This window comes from Rhipicephalus sanguineus, chromosome 4 (assembly GCF_013339695.2).
Source record: "Rhipicephalus sanguineus isolate Rsan-2018 chromosome 4, BIME_Rsan_1.4, whole genome shotgun sequence".
Lineage (NCBI taxonomy): Eukaryota > Metazoa > Arthropoda > Arachnida > Ixodida > Ixodidae > Rhipicephalus > Rhipicephalus sanguineus.
Genome location: NC_051179.1, coordinates 47,209,443 through 47,230,700, shown reverse-complemented (window position 1 = coordinate 47,230,700; position 21,258 = coordinate 47,209,443). Strand labels below are relative to the sequence as shown.

The following is a 21,258-nucleotide window of genomic DNA, read 5'->3' as shown; positions in this document are numbered from 1 at the left end:
TTGCATGAAACAGCTCGAGAAGTTGTTTTGATGAGCAGGTATAAACAGGCGTTCTGATATACTCCCTCCAGTGAACTGAATGCCACAAAGCTCGCAGACACAGCTTATGTTTGACATCAGGCTTGAAGAATGCTCCCCTATGTTTGCGTCCCAGCAATAGTGTATTCTGTACAATTTACAGCGAAAACTAATATGAGATCACAACAGCAGTTTTTGGTGCTGTAGTTGTCTGCTGCCGGTGTCTGTGACAGCTATCACACATGAGAAAAAAATATCCAGTAGAGAATGGGATATGAGCATGGGCGTGGCAGTAGAGCATTCTACCACAGAGCTGTGCTGGTGCTTGTAACACCCTTGCAAAAAGACCCTATACTGGTGTCATGTTGGGCAAGGAATCACATTAACCTATGTAATATAGCGTGGCAGAAGAGTAAAATAACCACGCATCACACAATGCAAATTGCGCTACAAGTGTGTGGTTTAAAGCTTTTTACCTATTCCAAAGTGCCAACGGAGCCACGGTGCGGAGCAGCCGCAGAAACGTCACGATATCTTGCACAAGCACGTGACGAAAAGCTCATATATCGTGTTGCAACGGCGGGATACAGTAGCAACCGACACCAGCTTTCAATAACATACCAAAATTACTTTTTTCATGGTGCACTCACGCTTAGCAGTACATTTTCTAGGCTCTTAAGTGCCTGGCCTTTCATTTGATGCAAAAAACAACTAAAATTTTTGTGTCGGTACTCCTTTAAGGGTGCCTGTAAGCTTCGAGTCTTTCGCTGTGACGCAAAGCACCGTAAATACCAAATTTGAACGGCAACAAGACCAGGATTTACGAATGCAGCACCAAGCTGAAGCCCCCGATCGAAGGAGATGAATATGCAAGATGAGCAAGAAAATAAATTGCAAACAAACTAAACGAAAATCCATAGAACACATTTTTGTAAATGTCGTGGGACTATTTGCCTAGAATTTCTATTTGAAAGTCAAATGCAGCACCGCGGGTGCAGGTCCTGGAGTGACTGAAGGATCGCTGCTGAAGCACTCAACAGACAAGGACACCTGAAGGTGCATCCAACAATAAATGTGGAACCAGTTCATTTCGTCCAATGGGTAAGTATTTCAAACGCCACCATGTTGATATATTTTGAAAATTCGCATGATTAATTCTTTATCGACGTACTGCTAAGGTTATGGGAACAGCCTGGTATGGATGCAATTTCAGAATTCCACAGATTGAAGTGGATGTGAACAGCAGGTACTTGCAGAAGGCGAGCACACAATGGCGATTGTTCCTCAGCCTGTTGTCAGGCTGCTCCCAAGGTGGTTCTGGTTGCTTATGGCAGTGTCACGAGTCCCTAATTAAAGCTTCTAGCATTGTGTGTTACAGCAATTACAATTAAATTTCGGGATTATCAGGCAAAGCTACAAATTAAGGTATAAAAGTAAAAATTCTGGCTGTTTGGGTCTTTTATGGTTACTTGTAGCAACGGTGTAGTCCAATTTCTTTCGGCACCAACTGTACGACATAGCTGCTTCTCACACTGACAATTCATCATGGTTACCGGCTGCAGCAACTTCACTGTCCCACTTTCTTTCTGCTCCGAGTGTACAGTATCGTTACCTGTTGCATCTCAAGGACTGCAAAAACTGCCCATCTTTATTTTCGCACCAACTACGATACAGTTGCTTGTCGCACAAACCGTACTGCATGGTTACTTGCTGCAGCAGCTGTACTGTCAAGCTTCCTGCGCCAAACGTACATCACAGTTGCTGTGTCAACTGTATTGCACGATTACTTGCTGCACCAACTGTACGTCATGGTACTTGTAGAGTCTCGAGGCCTGTGAACTGTCCAGCTTTCTTTTTGCACCAGCTGTTCCTTGTTGCACAGACTGAACAGCATGTGCTGTATCTCAGGGACTGTATACTGTTGAGCTTTCAGTTTGCTTTAACTGTTAAGATATAGTTGCTTGTTGCACTGACTGCGTTAGTTTTTGCAGACTGTACGTTAGCTACTTGTACAGAGTGAACGGCACGGTTACCGGTATCTCAAGGACTTTACCATTGAGCTTTCTTTTTGCTCCAACTCTTCCAAGATATAGTTGCTTGCTGCACTGACTGCATGATGGTTTTTGCAGACTGTATGATGGCTACTTGTACTGACTGAACGACACGGTTACTTATGCATCAAGGACTATGCAATCTTTTTTGCAGCAGCAACACGACAGTTACTTGAGGCAATTTTAGTGGCCTACTCCAGGTCAACAGTTTTTAAGCTTTGATATTCCGAACAGCTGGAGACCTCGCCAAATTATGCTGTAATGGCTATCCATTGCTTTACTTGCCACACAAGATACCAACTTCAACCTTTACTCGTGCACTTGCTGAGGCAGGATTTCCACGAGCAGCACTCGGCCAAAAGGAGCAGAAAGAGTTCAGACTCCAAACATGTAAAGTCTGTAAGTCAAAGTTTATTCTTAATCTTCACTTTTTTTTTTACGCTGCTCAAAATCATAGATGTGGAACGTCTTCAGTTCCCCACGTTATATGTACATGTTTTATATCCCCCCTCGTCGAGCCATGTGGCATGTGCACACTAATCACGTGCACCCACCTGCTTTTAAGGGAAGAAAAAAAAACAAAAATCTGTTGCATCATCTTCAAAAAGTCATAACACACCCCTGCACAAGATGCAAGCGCTTCTTGCAGTCATGCATGCACCCACACACACTCCAAAATATTTTTTCTGAAAGAAAACGAAAGTAGGAAAAAAAATTGCATCTTAAATACATGTAAAGGCACCGAAACGGTCTCCTTTGCTTTTTTTTTTTGCTTCATTTTGTTCCCTCAGAGAGAGACTTAGTTGTACCAAAAAATTCTAGCGTCCTTTACAAACAGTACCTCGCTCGAGAGCCTCACCTCCTCTAGCATCGGCAACAGTGCTTAATTTGAATATTTTTTTTCCTAGCTAAAAAAATGAATAAAGAAAGGTATAGTCGGGAGAGGACGGGGACAAAGAAAAAAATATAAGGAGGCCCTACACTGGAAAATTTCCCGCCAGAGAAGAAAATTTGCGAGCATTTTAAATTTTAAACCTCAGTATGCATTTTTTTTTCCTGCGCTCGCAAAATTTCTTCGGTGGAAAACAGATTCTTATATATATATTTTTTTCACACCCCCCTCTCTACAACTTTCCACATTTACACCAAACAACAACACCGTCACCGTAGAAGACTTTGTTCACTATATTTAAATAAGGAGATGAAAATTTCACGTTGCCTTCCCGACGCGAAGTCAAGTAGCCTCGACAAGGAAGACTGTCTCGTTCTCATCCCCGGTCGTCCACACCATTCGTGGTGCCGCCCAAGTGCGGTCGCGACTTGACCCGGGAAAAAAAATTTTCAACTTATAAAAATAACCTAGTGGAGGGAAAGGAAAAAAAAAAAAAAAAGATCTCTCTGCGACGCTTCCCTACCGGCGTCAGTCTTGCTCCAAGCAGAGAAAACGGCTGCGACGCTGAGACGCATCTTGCGAAAGATGCAATCCTGCATTCAAATATATTCCTATATATTTCATATTTATATATATGTGTGTGTATATATATATATGTTATATATAAACGCAGGTCTAGCATGCACAGGCTGAGAACCCTGCCGCATCTCTTCCTTGGTTGCGCGGAAAGCAAACGGGACGAACTCGCGGGGGAGCAAAAGAGAGAAGGTGAAAGGCTAGTTTAAAGTTGGTTAAAACAAACAGATACAAAAGACCCAGGAAATAGAAGCAATCATGATTGTAGCAAATGAACATGAAACATCTGCTTCCAGTCTGCAAAAGAAAAAGCCTGGCAGCAACAGTTCGTGTGGTTGCCACAATCCTAAAAACGAAGAATGCTTCCAAGTCGAGTCGTCACGCACACGAAGGAAAGGTGGCACTTTTTGCACAAAGTGTGGAAAGAAAAAAAATATATATCTGTCCACATAAAAAAAATGCAGAAAAAAAATGAAACAAAGCCACCCTCCGCGGAAGAGTTCAATGGGATTCAGGGAGCCGGAGAGGCGGCGTTCTGAGAATCCCTCCGAAGAGGGAGGGAACAAGGTTAGGGTAGAGAAAAGAAAAAAAAGAAAAAGGGTGAAGCATTGTTGTATTCAGTCACTTTTATCACTTGTCCTTGTTGCAGAGTTCACAGTCACCGAAAAAAAAAAAAAAGTGTCACGTCCTTCACTGCTCTTTGATGCGTCGTCGGCTGCGGCCGGCGACGCGCTCACAGACACTGAAATTTTTCCTCCCCGACGAGACGAGTTTGTTGGTGGCCGCTGGCTGAAGGTCGGGAAAGAGGCAGGACAGAGAGAAAGAGCAAGCACACTCCCCCCAGCCGTTAACAAAGAAAAAAGGAATTACTGCCTGGAAGATTCTAAAAGCAGGACAGTTGCAAAGAGGACAGTAGAAGCAGCGTAGTCGAGGAAAGAATAGAAAGTGGGAAAGGGATCACCAGCGGCCAGCCAGTGTTTGCAAAGCCCTTGCATCCCTTCATTTTTTGGTCCCTCCCCCCTAGTCAACGGAACAATAGATTCCGTTGTCTATCGTTAAGAGTCTTGCATTGATGTGATGGGGGAGGGAAGAAGCCGTGCTTGTTGGTCCGGCCGGAAGTCAGGGAGAGCACGACGGGGACCATCTTTTGTTGTCCACTCTTTCGTTCCAACCCGCTGCTCACGCAGTGGTCAAGGAGGGGCAGGCAGGCTGCGGTGGCCGCTGCCAACTCAGTTCTCGTCGCCGGATTCTCCGTCGATTTCGGCGAGCCAGGTGAAGAAGGAGGTGGTGGACTTGATGGCGACGCCCTTGCCCTCCTGCTCGGCCAAGTCTTCACTGGCGGACCACCGATGGAAAGCGTCCTCGGATATCAGGTCGCAGTCGTAGAAGGAGTTGAACAGGTGCACCAGGATGCCTGCACAAAACGAGTGGTAATTGTCACTGACCAAAATAGATATATGCCTAATTTCTTCTGGTCATCTTTCTGCCTCAAAGTTAGTGGGGCGACCTCCTACATTCCACATTTATTAAGGGGGGTCACGGGTTGTGGAGACGAAAAAATCGTTTTTTTTTTTATTGCGTTTTTGAAATATACAGCAACTAGTGCACCTATACTGTGAATTTCAAGCCGATAATATCGGTATTTTAGCCGCAAAGACCTTCTATAGAGCGCGTCCTAGCTAAAATTGAGCCGAAATCGACGCTGAAATCACCCATTTTCGGCAACGCGCCCCTGCTCTTCCATGCGTGCTAGCGTGGCCATCTTGCTCTCATTAGAGAGCAGTCTTTCGCCTTCAAATTCCCGCCAGAATGGGCCCGATTCAGCCATTGGCAGCTTAGAAAATGCGCGGCAAAAAAGGCATCAGGGCGCCCTCCTATTCGCTACTTCGTGCACGTGACTTGAGCTTGCCTCCCTATTGGTGGAGTCCCACGGCTATCGTCTGCTCCGCGCTTTGAGGCGCGCATGGACGCACGCCATTTTGCCTCTGTGTTAGCTGTGCGAGCGACGAATTCTTTCACGATGTCAAATCCTGAGCGGAAATTCCGCACGCGGCACAAGTTTGGTGCGAAAAAGGTGCGACGGACGCTAGTCGCGAATTTCACGAGACGCTCCGCGATACCGCAAAACCCCCAAGACTCTACGCTCTCCGCGTCCGATGGCGAAGTCGTCGATGCTACCACGGAAGAAGGCCTAGCGTCCACATCGGCTGTCGCGGAGCCTGTGCAAGGTCAGTCAGCCGCCGACCCTTCGAGCAGCGGTCGCGTGCGTCAGGATACGCTCTATCGGCAACGATCCGATTTGGAAGAGGAGCAAGCGAAAGCCGAAAAGAAGCTATCGGAGTTGTCGTCCGCTGCAGCGACGGAGCGAAAACGCGTATTCGTGGGTGACTGTGCCGACGACGCAGCTCGCCCGCCTGATAAAACCACGTTCACAATTATAGATTTGGACACAGTGAACAGCGCGTTGTTGGCCTTTGCTAAGTGCAAGGCATGCAACGGAGAACTTCAAATCGTCCGAGACGACCGGGAATTCGGACTCGCCGTGAAGTTGCGTATCGTGTGTTCAACCTGTGGTGAGACTGCGTCGTTGTGGAGCTCGCCGTGCGTTTGCAGTGATGAACGCATGAAACCTTTCACTGTGAACGTTTTGGCTGCACGTGCCATGCAGGCAACGGGGAACAGACAGACCGCGCTCAATGATGTGTGCTCGTTGATGGGCATCAGCCGTCGGGGTCTGCACACAAAAACGTGGCAGCACTACGTGAAGACGAAGTTGGCACCCGCGGCCGATCGCGCTGCACGTAATTTGACGAGCGACTGCGCGCGGTCGGTTCGCGAACTTTACGCCGAACTCAATATAGGCCACACCGGGAACATCGCGGTGTCATATGATGGGACATGGATGACCCGCGGTCATTCATCACATATCGGTGTCGGCACCGTAATAGAGTTCAGCGGGCTGGTGCTTGACTTTGTTGTTTTGAGCAACTTTTGTGCTGGGTGCGAGTCGGGCCCAAAGGAAGGTGACCCTTCTTATGTAGCGTGGAAGAAAGATCACCAGTGCCAAAAAAACACTGAGAAGAAGGCTGGGGAAATGGAGGTTGAGGCCGCCCTCATCCTCTTCAGGAGGTCTCTTGAGCGGCACAACCTGCGCTACACCACGGTGCTTTGCGACGGCCACCTATCATCACATCACGTCCAATGATGATGTGGCAAACCACACTCTTTGCCCAGCTGGCCCAAACTCCTGGTGCAAACAAAATGCGGCAAAGGCCAAGGGTGAGCCCATTCCCAGACATCGTCGAAAGCTGCCTCCGCATGTCTGCCAAGCCTTACTTCCCATTTATCAGCGCTTGTCAGACAAAAAGCTGTTGCAACGATGCCAGCGTGGGAAAACCCAAAACAACAATGAATGCCTGCATTCAATGATCTGGGCCCTGGCACCAAAGGAGCGACATGCTTCCTTATTCACAGTGGAGGCAGCTGTGGCAGAAGCAGTGCTCAAGTTCAACGCAGGCAATGAAAGGGCATCAGAAGATATCATGAAAGAGCTGAGCCTAAACGCCAGCTGGCAAAGCCGCAGCCGCATGGCTGAAAAAGATCGACGGCGCACGGCAGCATCAGCCAAGAAGCGAGAAACAACTGAAGACTTGCACCGGTCACTGAAAAAGCGCCACACAGGGGCTAATAATCAAAAGGACTATATGCCTGGTGCATACTGAGCTGTTTCAAGAGCAGTTATGTAAATATAACGAGTCTTTTTTGTTTTTCTCAGTTTTTTCAAAACATGTTTTCTGGTCACTTTACTAGTTTGTCGAGGTGATATCTCAAGATCTAGAACAGCTAGAGCAATAATTTTTTTTTAACATGAAGCCCAATCTGTGTACTACAAAGTGCTGAGAGCAGAATTTCCATTTCCTGCACACATAAATTTAGAAGTTATTAAATTTATTTGCGTTTCATAGCCATGGCATAGACACTGAATTTTCATCATCTGCAGAATCGCTAATTGTGCTTTGATTTGAAATCTGCTTGCAGCGTTGCACTTATTGCTAATTGCACTATCTAGCTATGCAATAATAATCAGTTTTTGATAAGCGCTTTCTTTCCTATTGTCTCCGAAAACAATAGAATGGCAGCTTCGTGTATCTTCTGAATTAATTGACCTACAAGAAAAATTTTTGCATATTTGAAATCAGCAGAAAAACTACATAAGCATGTATATTTTCATCAAGTTTCGTCAAAAGATGCAGAAAATATCTCCACATACCATGTCCCCCCTTAAGGCGAAAGCCTTACATGCCCCATGAAATGTGATAGTCGGCGTCAACACGAGTGATACAAAAAATTATCACGTAATGATGTCACCCTATGATTTCACAGGTCGGCAAAACTTGTGACTGCATGATGACGTGATCACGACATCACCGCTCGGTCAAAGGTAGGCCAATCTCAGAGACAGTGCGAAACTGGAAGAACAGAAAGCTTATGAGAGAGGGAGGGGGGGAAATCAAATTAATATGGTCGAGTGAGAAAAAAAAAAAAAGGATTGCTTTTGCATAAGGGACTGTGCGACTTTATGGGTACTAGTAGCTCTAGAGATTTTGAAGGCAGAGACTTGACTGACTTCCTAAACACTTCACTGCGGGGCAAAGAGTGGTCTCACCTTTTGGGTGCTCTAGGCGGTTGACAAGAGCCTGCAGCGCATACAGGGCTTGCAATTCGCGCTCCTCATCGTGGTTGAGGTACTTCTGTAGGAGGTCAGTGTAAGACTTGATGAGGTCCTCCTTCAGTTCGGCATTGCCATCACTGAGCACTGCAAAAACAGTGGAGAGTAAAAACCATTTTACTCACATCGCGATGCCACCGCTGCTTACTGTCTGTACACAACACAGAAGCACCCAAAGTGCTTTAAGTACTGTAAACAATAGTGCCAGCTACAGACTCATACCTGTCAAGTTTGGAGAAATGGAATCCGGGAGATTTACTCAGCGGGGGGGGGGGGGTTATAAAATATGTCGACTGCATTTCCGTCACTTAACGGGAGCCCGCAAGCGGTTAGCGTACGACGCATGCGCAGTTGCGCGACAAGCCGACGCAAAGCTTTACGTACGCTATTCTAAAACTACCGTATTTACTCGATTCTACCGCGCCCTCGATTGTAACGCGCACCCGTTTTCCGCGACCAAAAAAAAGAAAAAAAAAAGTAATACATCGATTGTAACGCGCACCCATTTTTCGTGAGAGAAAAGAACAAAAAAAGTCCGTAGGAGTCAAACTTCGCACATTCAGAAGAACAAGTATTTGGGTTTTAAAGAACTGAAGTTTCAAAAAAGTAAAACACAAAGTCAAAAAGCAAGCCTTGCCGCTAAAACTGTCACCACTACGGCGACGATACGAGTCGCGTAGGATCAGTCCTCGTCGCTGTCAACACTCTTCGATTTCGGGAAACCGGCCCTGCTTTCGTCCACTGAAACCTTTTCGTGAAGCTTTGCTGTAAAAAAATCTTCTGCTTCTGTTTGCGACAGTCTCGCACGCACGTTTTCGGGAACTCCGAACTATATCCGAACGACCGCGATGCGGCCCGCTTTCCGTCCGTCTGTCTGCACATGTAATAACTATTCTTTTAAATGCGGCATCGTGGTACACTCGTCGAGTATTGGAGTCTGCACTTCCATACCGTCGATGCGAACGCAGAACGGGATGACAATCTCGTCAGCACACGTACGAACTGAAAAAAAAAAATGGCAGAAATGGCCAAGGCGCGTAGGAGGCGGCCATTTTGAAATGTCGATGGCAATACGATAACAGAGTTTTTTTTTTTTTTTTGGTACTCGATTCTAACGCGCATGCGATTTTTGGACTCGTTTTTCCGGAAAAAAGGTGCGCGTTAGATTCGAGTAAATACAGTATTGTGTCTACAGAAAAGATATTGTGTCTACAGAAAAGATAGTGTCTACAGAAACGCATCATCTACGAAATATTAACGGCTGATATAACCAATAACACATTTAGGATGTGACCAGACGTGGCCAGACACCTTTGCTCACGTGGCCAGACAAAGCACTGGACGCGCGGGGCAAAACTGGATTTCCGGGAGATTTTCCTATGACCCGTACAACCGGGAGAAACGTTCAAAATCTGGGAGTCTCCCGGGTAATCCGGGAGACTTGGCAGGTATGTGAAACTGATTTGAACCTTTCTACCATCGTTAAAAAAAGAAAAGAATGCTTCTTCTTCTGGCCAGACAACTTTGCTCATGTGGACAAAGCACTAGACGCGCGGGGCAAAACTGGATTTCCGGGAGACTTTCCTATGACCCGTACAAACGGGAGAAACGTTCAAAATCCGGGAGTATCCCGGGTAATCCGGGAGACTTGGCAGGTATGCAGACTTCTAGTGTTGCACTTTATACGTATGACAAAGGAATGGCAAAATGCCTGAGGAAGGGCAGCACTCACATGTGATGGCATTCTCGGCTACGGCAGTTACCAAGGCACGGATGAATGGCGGCTTCTTCGTCTGAGCATCACCAAGGTTGGACTGGACATGCAAAAAAGAGAAACACCACCAAAATTCAAATCTGGTAGAGTTGTGCTAACGTAAGCAGCAAGCCCTCTTCCGCAATTGCACACATTTTCCGGGCAAATTAAAGCATTGTCATATATAAGTGCCAATAAAACACCGTGCGTTGTTTAGTTGGTGCTTGTTCACAGTAACCTTCAGCGCAACGAAACGACCCAAGAAAGACAACAGGGCACAGCCCAGTGTTTCAATGAAAAATGCTGTCAGCTGAGAGTAAGACTTGGTGTCTTACACGAAGTCTTACAAAGTAGCACTGTGTGCGTGTCTTGTGTCCTTTAGTTATGCTAAAAGATGATGACTATAACACTACTTTGCGCAGCTCACCTCAATCCACTCAATGATGGTGGGGGAAGGAGCTCCCTTGGTGCGAATCAGGAAGTTGAGCTGGGACTCCAGCTCTGGCGGGGGCGCGGCAGATCCACCTTCGGTGCGACCCGTGGGCGCACCGCTGCCTGCGCTCGGAGTGGCCGGCACTCCTCCCAGTGTAAAGGCAACACCCTGGAAAGGGTACCCAGAGAGAGACATGCTCGCACACTCTGTCTACAAATAACATAAACAGAGGCGACCAACTACGATACTGGCGAGTACACGTACGTTAGCCTTTGCGAAGGCTTCGGCATCCTCCCCGGGCTTCAGGAAATGGCTCCACTGGAGGCCCGCTGTCCTCCACATGTTGACCACAGCGGCCTCGCCCTGCAGTAAATGCAAGAGAACAGTCTGCACTCCGCCGCCACACCCGAAAGCTGGCAATAACTACACCAGTTCACTATAACTTGTCTCTGGTAACCAGCTACTTCTGCAGGCAAATTTCAACTGTAATACTTTTCTTTTTTTAATTTTAACACCAATGCTACTTTGTTACAGTTACCTACATGCTTTTGAGGTGCAAGGAAATGCAACAGATAAAAGAGGGGAAAAAAAACTGCATTTATATCATGATCGCAACTCTTATCATATACAGCTCAGACCACTTATAACGTAACCGCTTACAGTGCAGTACCGGCTATAATGCGGTTTTTTCTGACTCCCGTTTACTCTCCCATAGAACTCCATGTATACGCATACCGCTTATTGTGCAGACCCCCGAGATGAAAGACCGGTTATAATGCGGCTGCGGGAACATTCTCAGAGATGCGAGGGTGCGAGGGTGCTTCTCAGCGGAGATGAGAGAGCGGCGACGGCAAGGAGCGGGGGGAGAAAAAAAAAAGGGATGGCTGTGGGGGACAGCAGCCCGGCGCAGATGTGTGGTGTGAGGAGGGGGAGCGGTTGCGCGGCCGACGGAGAAGCCTTTGCCCCCTTCGGCCCGCTTGACATGCGCGCTTCGTCGTAGAGCGCAGATATCGCGCGTGCAACCTCGATTCCCCCGCAAGTAACAATGCTTTGAGACGCGATTGAGCTTTCGCCTTTGCCACCAACAGGCGGACTTACAAGCTTGAAAGACTTTTTCAGGATAGTTGCCGCGGCTGTTCTCCCAATCGCGAACCGAAACTTCGTTTCACGCGTGATGCCCTCGGTTTAGCTCGCGAGTGCGATCTCTTCTACTCCCGATCTCCGTGTTGCCTAGGGTAAGCTTCTCGCGGCGGCATGCCAAGTTGCAACGCGCACGCTAGGCCTAACGAGCGCTAGCTGCCATGTCGGCGGCCGCGGACTACAGAAGTTGCGGTTTGGTGCAGAGTCAATGAAACATTTTGCAATTGTTGCATTTAGAAGGGGTGACGTGCATCTTTTACGAAAACGCGGGCGTGCGTGTGAAACACTCGAGTGGTGGTTAGTGGTCGCCACCGTTTTCGACATCGCAGACGCGCAGTGTGTTACCGCGGCGACTTCCCGTGACGGCGCATTTTTTCCGCATTCGTTATGTCGGCACCGCAGGTCCGTGGACGCTAACAGTTCAACATTTTCAAATGTAAGCAGATGCAACCTTACGCCCCAGTCGCATGCCGCGATAGTCGGAATCGCGCGCCTGCCTGTTGGTCATGTTTTGTACACGTGCAACCTTTCAAAAATGCTTTTGTTATAGTGCGGTACCGCTTATAGTGCGGATATTCGCGACTCCGGCGACTTACGTTATAAGCGGTCTACGCTGTATACCACAAAAAAGCAATGAAATGTGCCATAAATCTGAATTGAGATAAAATATGTTGGTGAAATTTCAATTACTGGTCTTCTAGTAAGAGAAAGATATGACTGTACTTGATTGCCAGTAACCTCTACAAACATTTGTTGAGACATGAAGGAAAGATAACGACTTTTTTCTTTGTTAAGGGGGGACGCGGGTCTTAGAATAGTAAAAAATGGACAGAAAATCAGTTTTGAGAAAAACGCATTTTAGGCATGTTTGCACCCCTAAGCAGCTGCCCTCAAAATATTATCGCCGATTTCGCCCGAGAAATGGGTTAAAACTTATTTTTAAGACGCCACGGGAGCCGCAAAATGCATCTCAACAGGCAAAATTTGTTCAAACTTCCCGCGAGCGCCGCGGGCGCAGCAGCTGGCTGATTGCCGCCATCTTTGGCTTGTTTTGAAGCTGTTTTCTTTGTGTACATTTTGCGGAGTTTCAAAATGGCGTCGCTGCAACAGAACAGCCGCTATCGGCGCTTTTCCGAAGGGTGGTTGTAAAACGCTCATTGGCCAGAGCGCGCGCACGTGAGGCGGGCCCCTTCTCTCGCGCCTCCCATTGGCTGGCGCAACCCGAGGCGGCCATTTTGTTTTTGTATTTTTGTTCTGCGCTCACGGCTGCCGTGTTGCCGGTGTCGTGTGCTCGTGTGTTGTTGCAAGTGTCATCTTCCTCTGCTTACGCTCGCATTCGTGTGGCCCGCCGACACACAGTTAGCTTATTTTGTGCTGGCACATCCGGAGATTCTCGTGTAAAGAAGACGCGCGAAGCGTACGAGGGCGCGATGCCGAAACTACTTGTCGCTACCGGAGCGTCGAGTCTACGAAAACCGCCCGGTTTCCCTTGGTCAAGCTGCAGCCATACGATCATTAGGCAGCGCTTCAGTGGCATTTGAAACCGCATTCGTATGGCATGCTATGCGGGACTGCCGAGTGCGCGGGAAATACGGCAACGGGAGGAGTGCTTGGCATCGCAGCGCGCAACGAAGCAGCGGAAGTTCAAGCCGTTGGATGTTGGTGAACGGCGGCAAGGAAAATGGCACAGAATTTATACGTGTGGACTTATCCGTGATAAAAACATTCTTTGGGCTTGTTCTTCGTTCCGAGTTCGGCTCAAGCAGTGGCCTTTTTCAAAGCGGAGTGTATAGGCTGCTTTCAAAGCCTGTGCTTCATTATCATAGGTGCGACTCGCGCGAGAAGCGTTTCTCGTAGAAGGTAGCTGGTGATAGTGGTGCTAAGATAATTAATGTCATTCGAAGTGAAATGCATTAAATTAGGGCCACCAGTACTGTTGACAAGGGTGCGACGGTAGTCGCTTCAACCACGACCTGACAGAGCAACACCAGAATTGCAGAGACGCCGTGTTACACTTTGGGAAATTGATTTGTGCTCCACAGCCTCGAGAAGGTTAAAAACTGACATTGGAAGTTGCAAAAGGAGCACTTATACAGTAGTGACACCAAGCACAGACCAAGCTAGCAGGGCACCCCGAGTACAGCCCTTGCCTGCTGTTGAGCCAAGTGCTATTGCTGGACAATAATTGATTTTTGGTTTAATAAATAACCCACGTGCTTTTTAGACTTAATCTCTCTGTCTATTTTATTTGCCTGTTGCAAAGCCACATTCACAGACAAATTTTGTATTTCTTTAGCTTGCAAGGAATTGGAACAGGCCTATGAATTGCTAAAGGTGGAGTTTATCACTCTGGTACTGGGTGCACTATGTGGCTTTATAAGATTTTGCCAGTACATTGGCAGGTCATGGTCACATATTTGGTATGGCTGTTCGCGTGAAGAAGAAACCTATCAAATGATATAACCACTAGTGCTGTGGCTGCACTTCCACAGAAGTTAGTTGTCTGAAACTTCAAATGCGTTTTTCTCAGTTTGATATTTTTGCTCAATGCACTCAGCCTTACGGGGTTTTTTTCCATGTTGTTGCTGAGTAAAAATCACAAATTTGGTATCATTTTACTCGTATTGAAACGATCTGGGGGGTGATGCTATTTGCATTACTCTAGCATCACTTTACAAATTTTAATTAAAGATACTAATGAGAGTGAATCAGAAAAAATAACCACCAGTGAGTGTTCATCTGTTTTCTGACCTTCACAGTGCTCTCAAGTGAATAAAAATAGCATCACCCCCTACAGCATGATCTGGGCATTGGGCCCATGCACTTACATATAGGTTTTAGTCGGTCGAAATTGCCTAAAAGTCCCGTAAGAAGCAGGCACTAATTATGTTTTCGAACCTCGAGATCTTTTGAACTAGTAGAGCTATTAAAAAACTAATTACAGATTTGAAATCAGCATAAAAAACTGGTCAAGATAGTGAAGTTTGGTTCATATTGACTCAAAAATAAAGAAAAAATTTTAGGACCCACGTCCCCCCTTAATGAGAACTAACAGACAATGCCAAGGAAAGCAAGGGGATGTTATGTGCAGTAATTAGGATATAAATGTGAAGAAAGTAAAGTGGACGAAAAGATAACTTGCCCCCAGCAGGGACCGAACCTGCGACCTTCGAATAACGCGTCCGATGCTCTATGCAACTGCAACTATAGCACGATTACAGTGAAACTCTAGGTGCCACTGCTCGCCGGTAACAAGCCCTTCTACCGAACTCACCAGGGTCTTGGCGAGGAAGGCCAGCACACAGGCAGCCAATCGTCCCGCCCGACCAATGGGGCGCAGGGGCTCGGTGGCGTCGCGCAGGTACTGCAGGGCCAGCAGGTCGAGGAAGAGTGGCGAGACCAGCTCGGCCATGTACTCCCACACCTTGGGGATGTCCAGCTCCATGTCCTCGCCGTACTCGAGCACCTCGTGCAGCCCCTTGGTGAAGACGTCCAGCGAGAACACCTTGCGCTTGAGGAGCTCCTTGAGCAGCTGGCCCGTCAGCCGGCGGGCGTCGGGGTTGCGCTCCAACGTGTGCGCGATGGCTGTAGACACAAACTGGTGCACGTTGCCTGGCGACGCAAGCTCCACCACATTCTGCACTGCGTCCGGCAGGTCGCTGTTGCACAGGAACTGGTCCACCAAGGCCTCTGTCCGCGTCTTCAGAGTGTCCTCGTCCATGTTGGCCGGGCCCCGGAGGACCACGTCCGGCTCCCGGGACTTGTCCTCCCGGGCGGAGGCCGGCTCCGGCTCGTGAGACGACGCAGGGGCAGCGGCTGCAGCCGCAGGGGCGTTGGCCGAAGTGATGTTCTTGACCGCAGCCAGAGCAGCGTCCCGCTCGCGCGACTGTGACGGAGTCTTGCGTGCGCCCATTGACGACGGCATGGGCGACTGCTGCTGGCTCCCGCCTCGTCCGCGGCTCGACTCCCGACTCGAGGCAGTTGACCGCTGGGCGCCCCGCCGAGAGTCGTAAGACGGCGCGTCGGCCAGGGCGGAAAAGCGATTTGTGGCGCCGGGCGGTCGTCCCTCAGGCTCCTGCAAAAGGTGGCAGCCGTTAGAAACGATGGATGCACACACTAAGAGACACCCACACAGAGTAATTTCTCATAAAGAAGTGAATGCAATAGTAAAAATTCAGCTAGTTCCACGCTGTGAATGCATGAGCGTATGTGGATTGGCTAGAGAGATCCTGTGGTATCTTAAGGGGAGACGTGGGTCTTGAAAAGTGTGCTTTTAATAGTTGGGTGAATGGAATGAAATTTGATAGACTTATTCAGTTTTTTCTGCAGATTCCAAATCTCTGAGTACATTTTTAATAGCTGCATTAGAACAAAAGATATGCTAGTTCTACAACGTTTTCTAGCACAATTCTTACGGAGATTTTTGGCAACTTATTTTCATCAAACACAAAAGCAAAGTACGCGGCGAGATTGCCAGAAAGCTGGTCTAGCCGATGATGCTATTTATTTTCTTATAATGTTGTTTACCAAATCATAATTCTCGATAATCATAAAGTGTATGAAGCAAAAATTTTTCACTCATATTTGCATCCGTTTATTTTGCATTCGAAGTTCGATGAAAACAATCAAATTAGCATCATCGGCTAGACGAGCTCTCTGGCAATCTTGCCACATATTTTGTTTTTGTGTTTGACAAAGCAAAGTTGCCAAAAAGTACCGTAAGAAATATGCTCTCAGAAATTGCATAACTTTTGCTCTAATGCAGATAATAAAAATCTACTTGAAGATATGGAATCTGCAGAAAACACTGAATAAGTGTATTGAATTTCATTCATTTAGCCCTACTAATAAAAAAAAATTTTTCAAGACCCACGTCTCCCCTTAAATCTGCCGCTATATTTGAAATATGCGTGCTTACATATCTCGAGCATCAAGATCATCATTTCATTCTATTTAATCACTCCCCACCATGGTCATATAACCAGTGTGACTACCACTATGATGACACAGGGTAGACAGACATATAAGTGACATTTCGATTGCCGCATACCTGGCTTGAGGACTTGCCGCCACCGCTGCTGCCCTTGGCCCAGGAGGACATGCGAGACCCAGGCCCCAGCTGTATGGTGTCCATCTCCGTCTGCTTGGTGCTGATCTGCTTGAGCTTGTTGAAGTCCACATGCTTCTTGCTGGGCACCGTGTTCCAGCCGTCCTCAAAGCCCCCGCCACCGCCGGCGCGGCCGCCCTTGCGGCGGTCCTCGCCACGCTTTGGCCGCGGCATGCTGTCCCGCATCAGCTCCTCGTTCACCTGCTCCCGCTGAGCCTCCTCGTGGATCTGGTCGATTGTCTTCGGGATGTTCTCGTCTCGTCGAGGGATCCATTTCCTCTGAAAAGAGTGCACGGCAAACAGCAGGTCAGCTGCTACTTCAAGGAGAGAGTATTCTCAATTGCCCACGATTGTTCTGTTATATTATCAAGTAGGCCCAAAAATTACGTGCAATTAAAGATCACAACCAGCCATGTGGCATTGGGAATTGCTGCCTGTTGGGAACAGTGCCACCGACAAAGGTACGAGACAGTAATTTGGAGCAACATTCGTATTTCCACCTGGAACTTGTGGCTGTAGTGCAATGACGAACCACAAAGCAAACTGCAGTTACATGTGGACTTTACCACACAGACCAGCCTTCAGGTGCAGCTCTGGCATAGTGTGTCCTGCCTTCTGCACATGGACCTGTAGCTCTGTTTTTCACTCAGTAACAGTTCTGTGAATTCACAAGCGTGCCTATTCCAGTGGATGTGACAGACAATCGTTTTGGCATTTCCACTGTGACTCAATAGGTGTAACTGGGAATTTTAATAATACAGTGAACTCCTGGTAAGAGGAACTATACAGAACAACACCCAATGCAATAAAATTTCGAACCGCCCAACTGTACTCTTCGCCGCAGGTGCGACAATGCTCCGCATTTAAGAGTAGGGGGACCCCCTACTCAACTTGGACCCCCAAGCCATTACGTCCTTTTGTATACCCCCCCCCCCCCTCCCGTTGTTCCGTTTCCCAGCTGGAGTACAAGGGAGAACAGAAGAACAAGAGCTTGGGGCCCCTCCGCCGTGGTCAGAGGGGCAAACGCGAGGGGAGTGGGGGAAAAAAAAAAAAAGAAAGCGACAACAGGAACAAAAATGGTCTGTGCATCACAATCGAGTACGAAACCGAAACCACGATGCCGGCGCACTCCCATCAGAGGGGTCAGGTGCGTTGTCGTCGCGATAGCAATTATATGGACATTGACAGCGGGATTTTGCGGTCGCCGCTGATCGGTACAGAGTCCAAACCGATAACATCGCTTACGCATCGTCTGTTTCACGTGCGAGTGAAAGCGCGCTAGCGCTAGGGACGAACGCGGTTGAAGCAGAGATGAAACGACCCGGCCGTCACCGTCGTGCGAAGGGCACTTGCGATAACATCGCTCCGCGTGCGACGCCTGTCGTCGCTTGCTTACCAGTTATTTCATCGGGCAATTGGGACCCTAAGGGGTGCCGTTGAGACGGGGACGGTCGCGAGCGCTGGCGAACGCGCTATCTCGACAGACATCGGTAACGCCTACCCTTTTAAGTGCTGAGCTCTCCACTTAAAGCAGTAGTGACACAAAGTTTTGAAGGCGAGGTAACAGCACCACCGTTTTCCTCACGCCTGCTCTCTCAGTAAACATGGCGTCCGCGATGCCGACTGAGCCGTGTGCGGCCGCAAACTCGCCGCCTCGTTCTCCGAAGAAGCTGTACACTAAATGTGACAGAAAGTGGCTATCAAAAGAGACCAAGCAAGTATCTGCAACGTCTACGCTGGAGTGAGGCGCCGTCAGCGTGACTTGTCTGCAAATGCAGTGCGCCGGACGGTCGCCGAGCTCACCGGAGTGAGCGAGCGAATAGTTAAGCGTATCAAGGCTGAAGCTCTGCGGGCCAAACTGAGAAGCGCATCACCGGCAAGACGCGGCTGCAGCGCCACGTTTGCGTTGGCAGCACTGCGGCGCAAAGTGCACAGCTACTTCATGCGCAATGAAACTGAGTTGAACCTTTCTACCATCGTTAAAAAAAGAAAAGAAGAGGAATCCTTTCTACTACGTGGCCAGACACCTTTGCTCACGTGGCCAGACAAAGCACTGGACGCGCGGGGCAAACTGTATTTCCGGGAGATTTTCCCGCGACCCGTACAACCGGGAGAAACGTTCGAAATCCGGGAGACTTGGCAGGTATGCGTTCTCTCTCCCACCCGGGTTATTGCATCCCACGCCGGACAAATCGGCGCAGCGGGAGAGCGCACGCAGCCCACGACGATAGTTTCATGTCGCGTATCCACGGCGGTTGCAGAGTCAAACAGCTCCGCTGATAAAAAAAGAACCGCCAAGCTCGAAGTATAAGTGGAAGTGGCAACTGCGGGAACCCCTCCATTTCACACACTGCACTTACCGCGTGGAGCCGATCTTCCCTAGCCAATTGTGTGCAGCGCGTCGCATACTACGTATGGCTCACACCTTTACTGGATTGATCCTGGATGTACCACACGCGCTCATTTGCTGAGGATCGTATCCAGCGTACTTGCTCCGCGCCGCTCCCGACCATACACGGGCCTATCTTTTTGAGCCAACGCTGCACTATGGGCGTAGCCAGATTTTTTTTTTTTTGGGGGGGGGGGGGCAGCCGTTAATGTACGCTTGTAGGTGTTTATGTGTGCGTGTATATTACACGCGCAACACTGAAAATTTTATGGGTTGCACGTGCCCACTGCCGTCTCGCTGGATAACTATACCACACGCTATTTCACAAGCCCTCGCAAAACATGAACACTAATCACAATATAACGCAGCGCATCGGAGGCTAGAATGGCGCGACGCTTAACTACTGCGGGGCCGCCAGACATCGCAAACGCGACATCGGGAGTCACCGCTATTCGCCTAGCTGCTGCTGCCCCCCCCCCCCCTCAAAACAGGTGCGAACGCAATCCCCCGCTGGTCGCGCTCAGTATTTTGGAGTAGCCCAGTACGCGGTACCGTCGCGCCCAACACGACTTGCAACATGCTGCCCGTGGTCAAAGCGGCGTCAACACTGCAGGGTGGCGCCGACGTTGAAAAAAAAAAAAAAAGAAGACGACGACGTAAACACTGTTTGGACTACTGGTATTTTCAAAGGAAATTTCACGTTCGCCGGTGTTATAGTATAGGCTTGGTGCCCCTTTAACCACAGTATTGCATGAAACTCCTACTGAGCGTCACCGAGCGTACGTTTACGAGGTACTAGCGCAACCGCACGCACTACACACCGTCCGCGTCATCGGAACACCAGACATTACACGGCGGCCTAACTGTACCATCCCGAACGCCAATAACCGCAACGACTTAGCGAGAGCACAGAGGTCAACAAAGCCATCTCACGTCTTCGCCTTCTTCACCACCGCCGCGCGTCGCCATGTTGCTGTCGTTTGAGAGCTCGAATGTTTTGCTTCCCCGCTTCCGCCTCGCTCGCCTCCGGCAAGAACAGCAAAAATGTCGGGGAGGATCGGCCCAACAAAGGTCGGCGATACACGCGGCCACACCATTGGCGGGCGCTGCCGGCACGCCGAGAGGCGGCTCACCATTGGCTCTTGCAGCGGGAACGCTTCGATTGTCGAGGGAGAACCGGTTTGCGCACGCGCGGGTCCGCGAAGGCGGGCAATTTAAACCGCGTTGCGGCTCCGCTGTCTTCCGCGATATTCCGCGTAGCTGTGCTCCTTCCCGCTTTTTCTTTTAACACGAAAGTGTTTTATGCCGGGGTCCACCAAGTACATCCGTCACGGATATGACGTTGATAAAATGGACGCCAACGGGTGAGGAAGAAAAAAACCAAGAAAAATATACCCCGCTGGGAATCGAACCCACGACGTTGCGACCGCGACGGCAAGCGCCCGACGCGCTACCGAGTAAGCTAACTCGGGAGATGCTGGACACGGCGCGAACGCGCCTTATATCTTTCGCGGCGGGCGGAGCGGGGCGGTGCCGCCGTCTGTGAGGTGTGAAAAGAAGTAATGCTTCACGATCGACACTTACTAGCGCTTCCTCCGAGATTGCACGCGATATCGGAGGTAATGGTTAACGCGTCTCGTTACCAGAGAGGTAGACTGGCCGCGCTGCCGTCGCCGAGGCACGCTTGACGCAGTTACGTTCTTTGCCTTTGGCTTCGTGTTAGCGTGCGTCGGCTCAACGGAGTAGCTTCCACGTGCACCAACGGGATTTCTCCGCGGCCGACTGCTTCAATTGCGAGAACACCGACTAACAAAACTGCTGCAATATGCGTTGCAGAAAGGACGCGATTTCGACGGGCGAATGTCGTGCCTTGGTGAGCGAGAGCAGCGCCTGCGAGACAGAGGCCAGCGGGACGCACGCGTTTGCGGCTCAGGCTACGAACCTCTACCTCCCGTGTTGCTGAAGCGCAGTGTGTGTTGTGTATGCCTGAGCACAGGCGTCGGCTACCCGTTACTAGAAAGCGCACACCGTGCCGTTTCTCTCCTTAATTGACGACGCTTTGAAGAAGCGCATACCGGGTACCAGTGTTGATTATGAGCTTGTTGATATCATCTTTACGCGGGATTCACGATTCGCTGTGTCCAAATATCACATCGTCAGCTACCACAAC

At 49.0% G+C, this 21,258-nt stretch overlaps 1 protein-coding gene across 6 annotated transcripts in view; it reads right to left on the bottom strand.

The window, feature by feature from the left end:
• Positions 1–2,460: 2,460 nt before the first annotated feature.
• The window catches only part of LOC119389906 (eukaryotic translation initiation factor 4 gamma 1), a 126,998-nt gene continuing 108,200 nt past the window's right edge, over positions 2,461–21,258 (bottom strand). For all 6 annotated transcript variants that reach the window (XM_037657331.2, XM_037657332.2, XM_037657330.2 and 3 more), the window contains 7 exons: positions 16,643–16,978; positions 14,867–15,667; positions 10,717–10,815; positions 10,447–10,620; positions 9,999–10,080; positions 8,204–8,353; positions 2,461–4,951 (listed from right to left, as the gene is read on the bottom strand). In XM_037657331.2, coding sequence (XP_037513259.1) covers positions 4,767–4,951; positions 8,204–8,353; positions 9,999–10,080; positions 10,447–10,620; positions 10,717–10,815; positions 14,867–15,667; positions 16,643–16,978 — 1,827 coding nt within the window. In that variant the 3' untranslated portion in view covers positions 2,461–4,766. The remainder of the gene's footprint in view (positions 4,952–8,203; positions 8,354–9,998; positions 10,081–10,446; positions 10,621–10,716; positions 10,816–14,866; positions 15,668–16,642; positions 16,979–21,258) is intronic.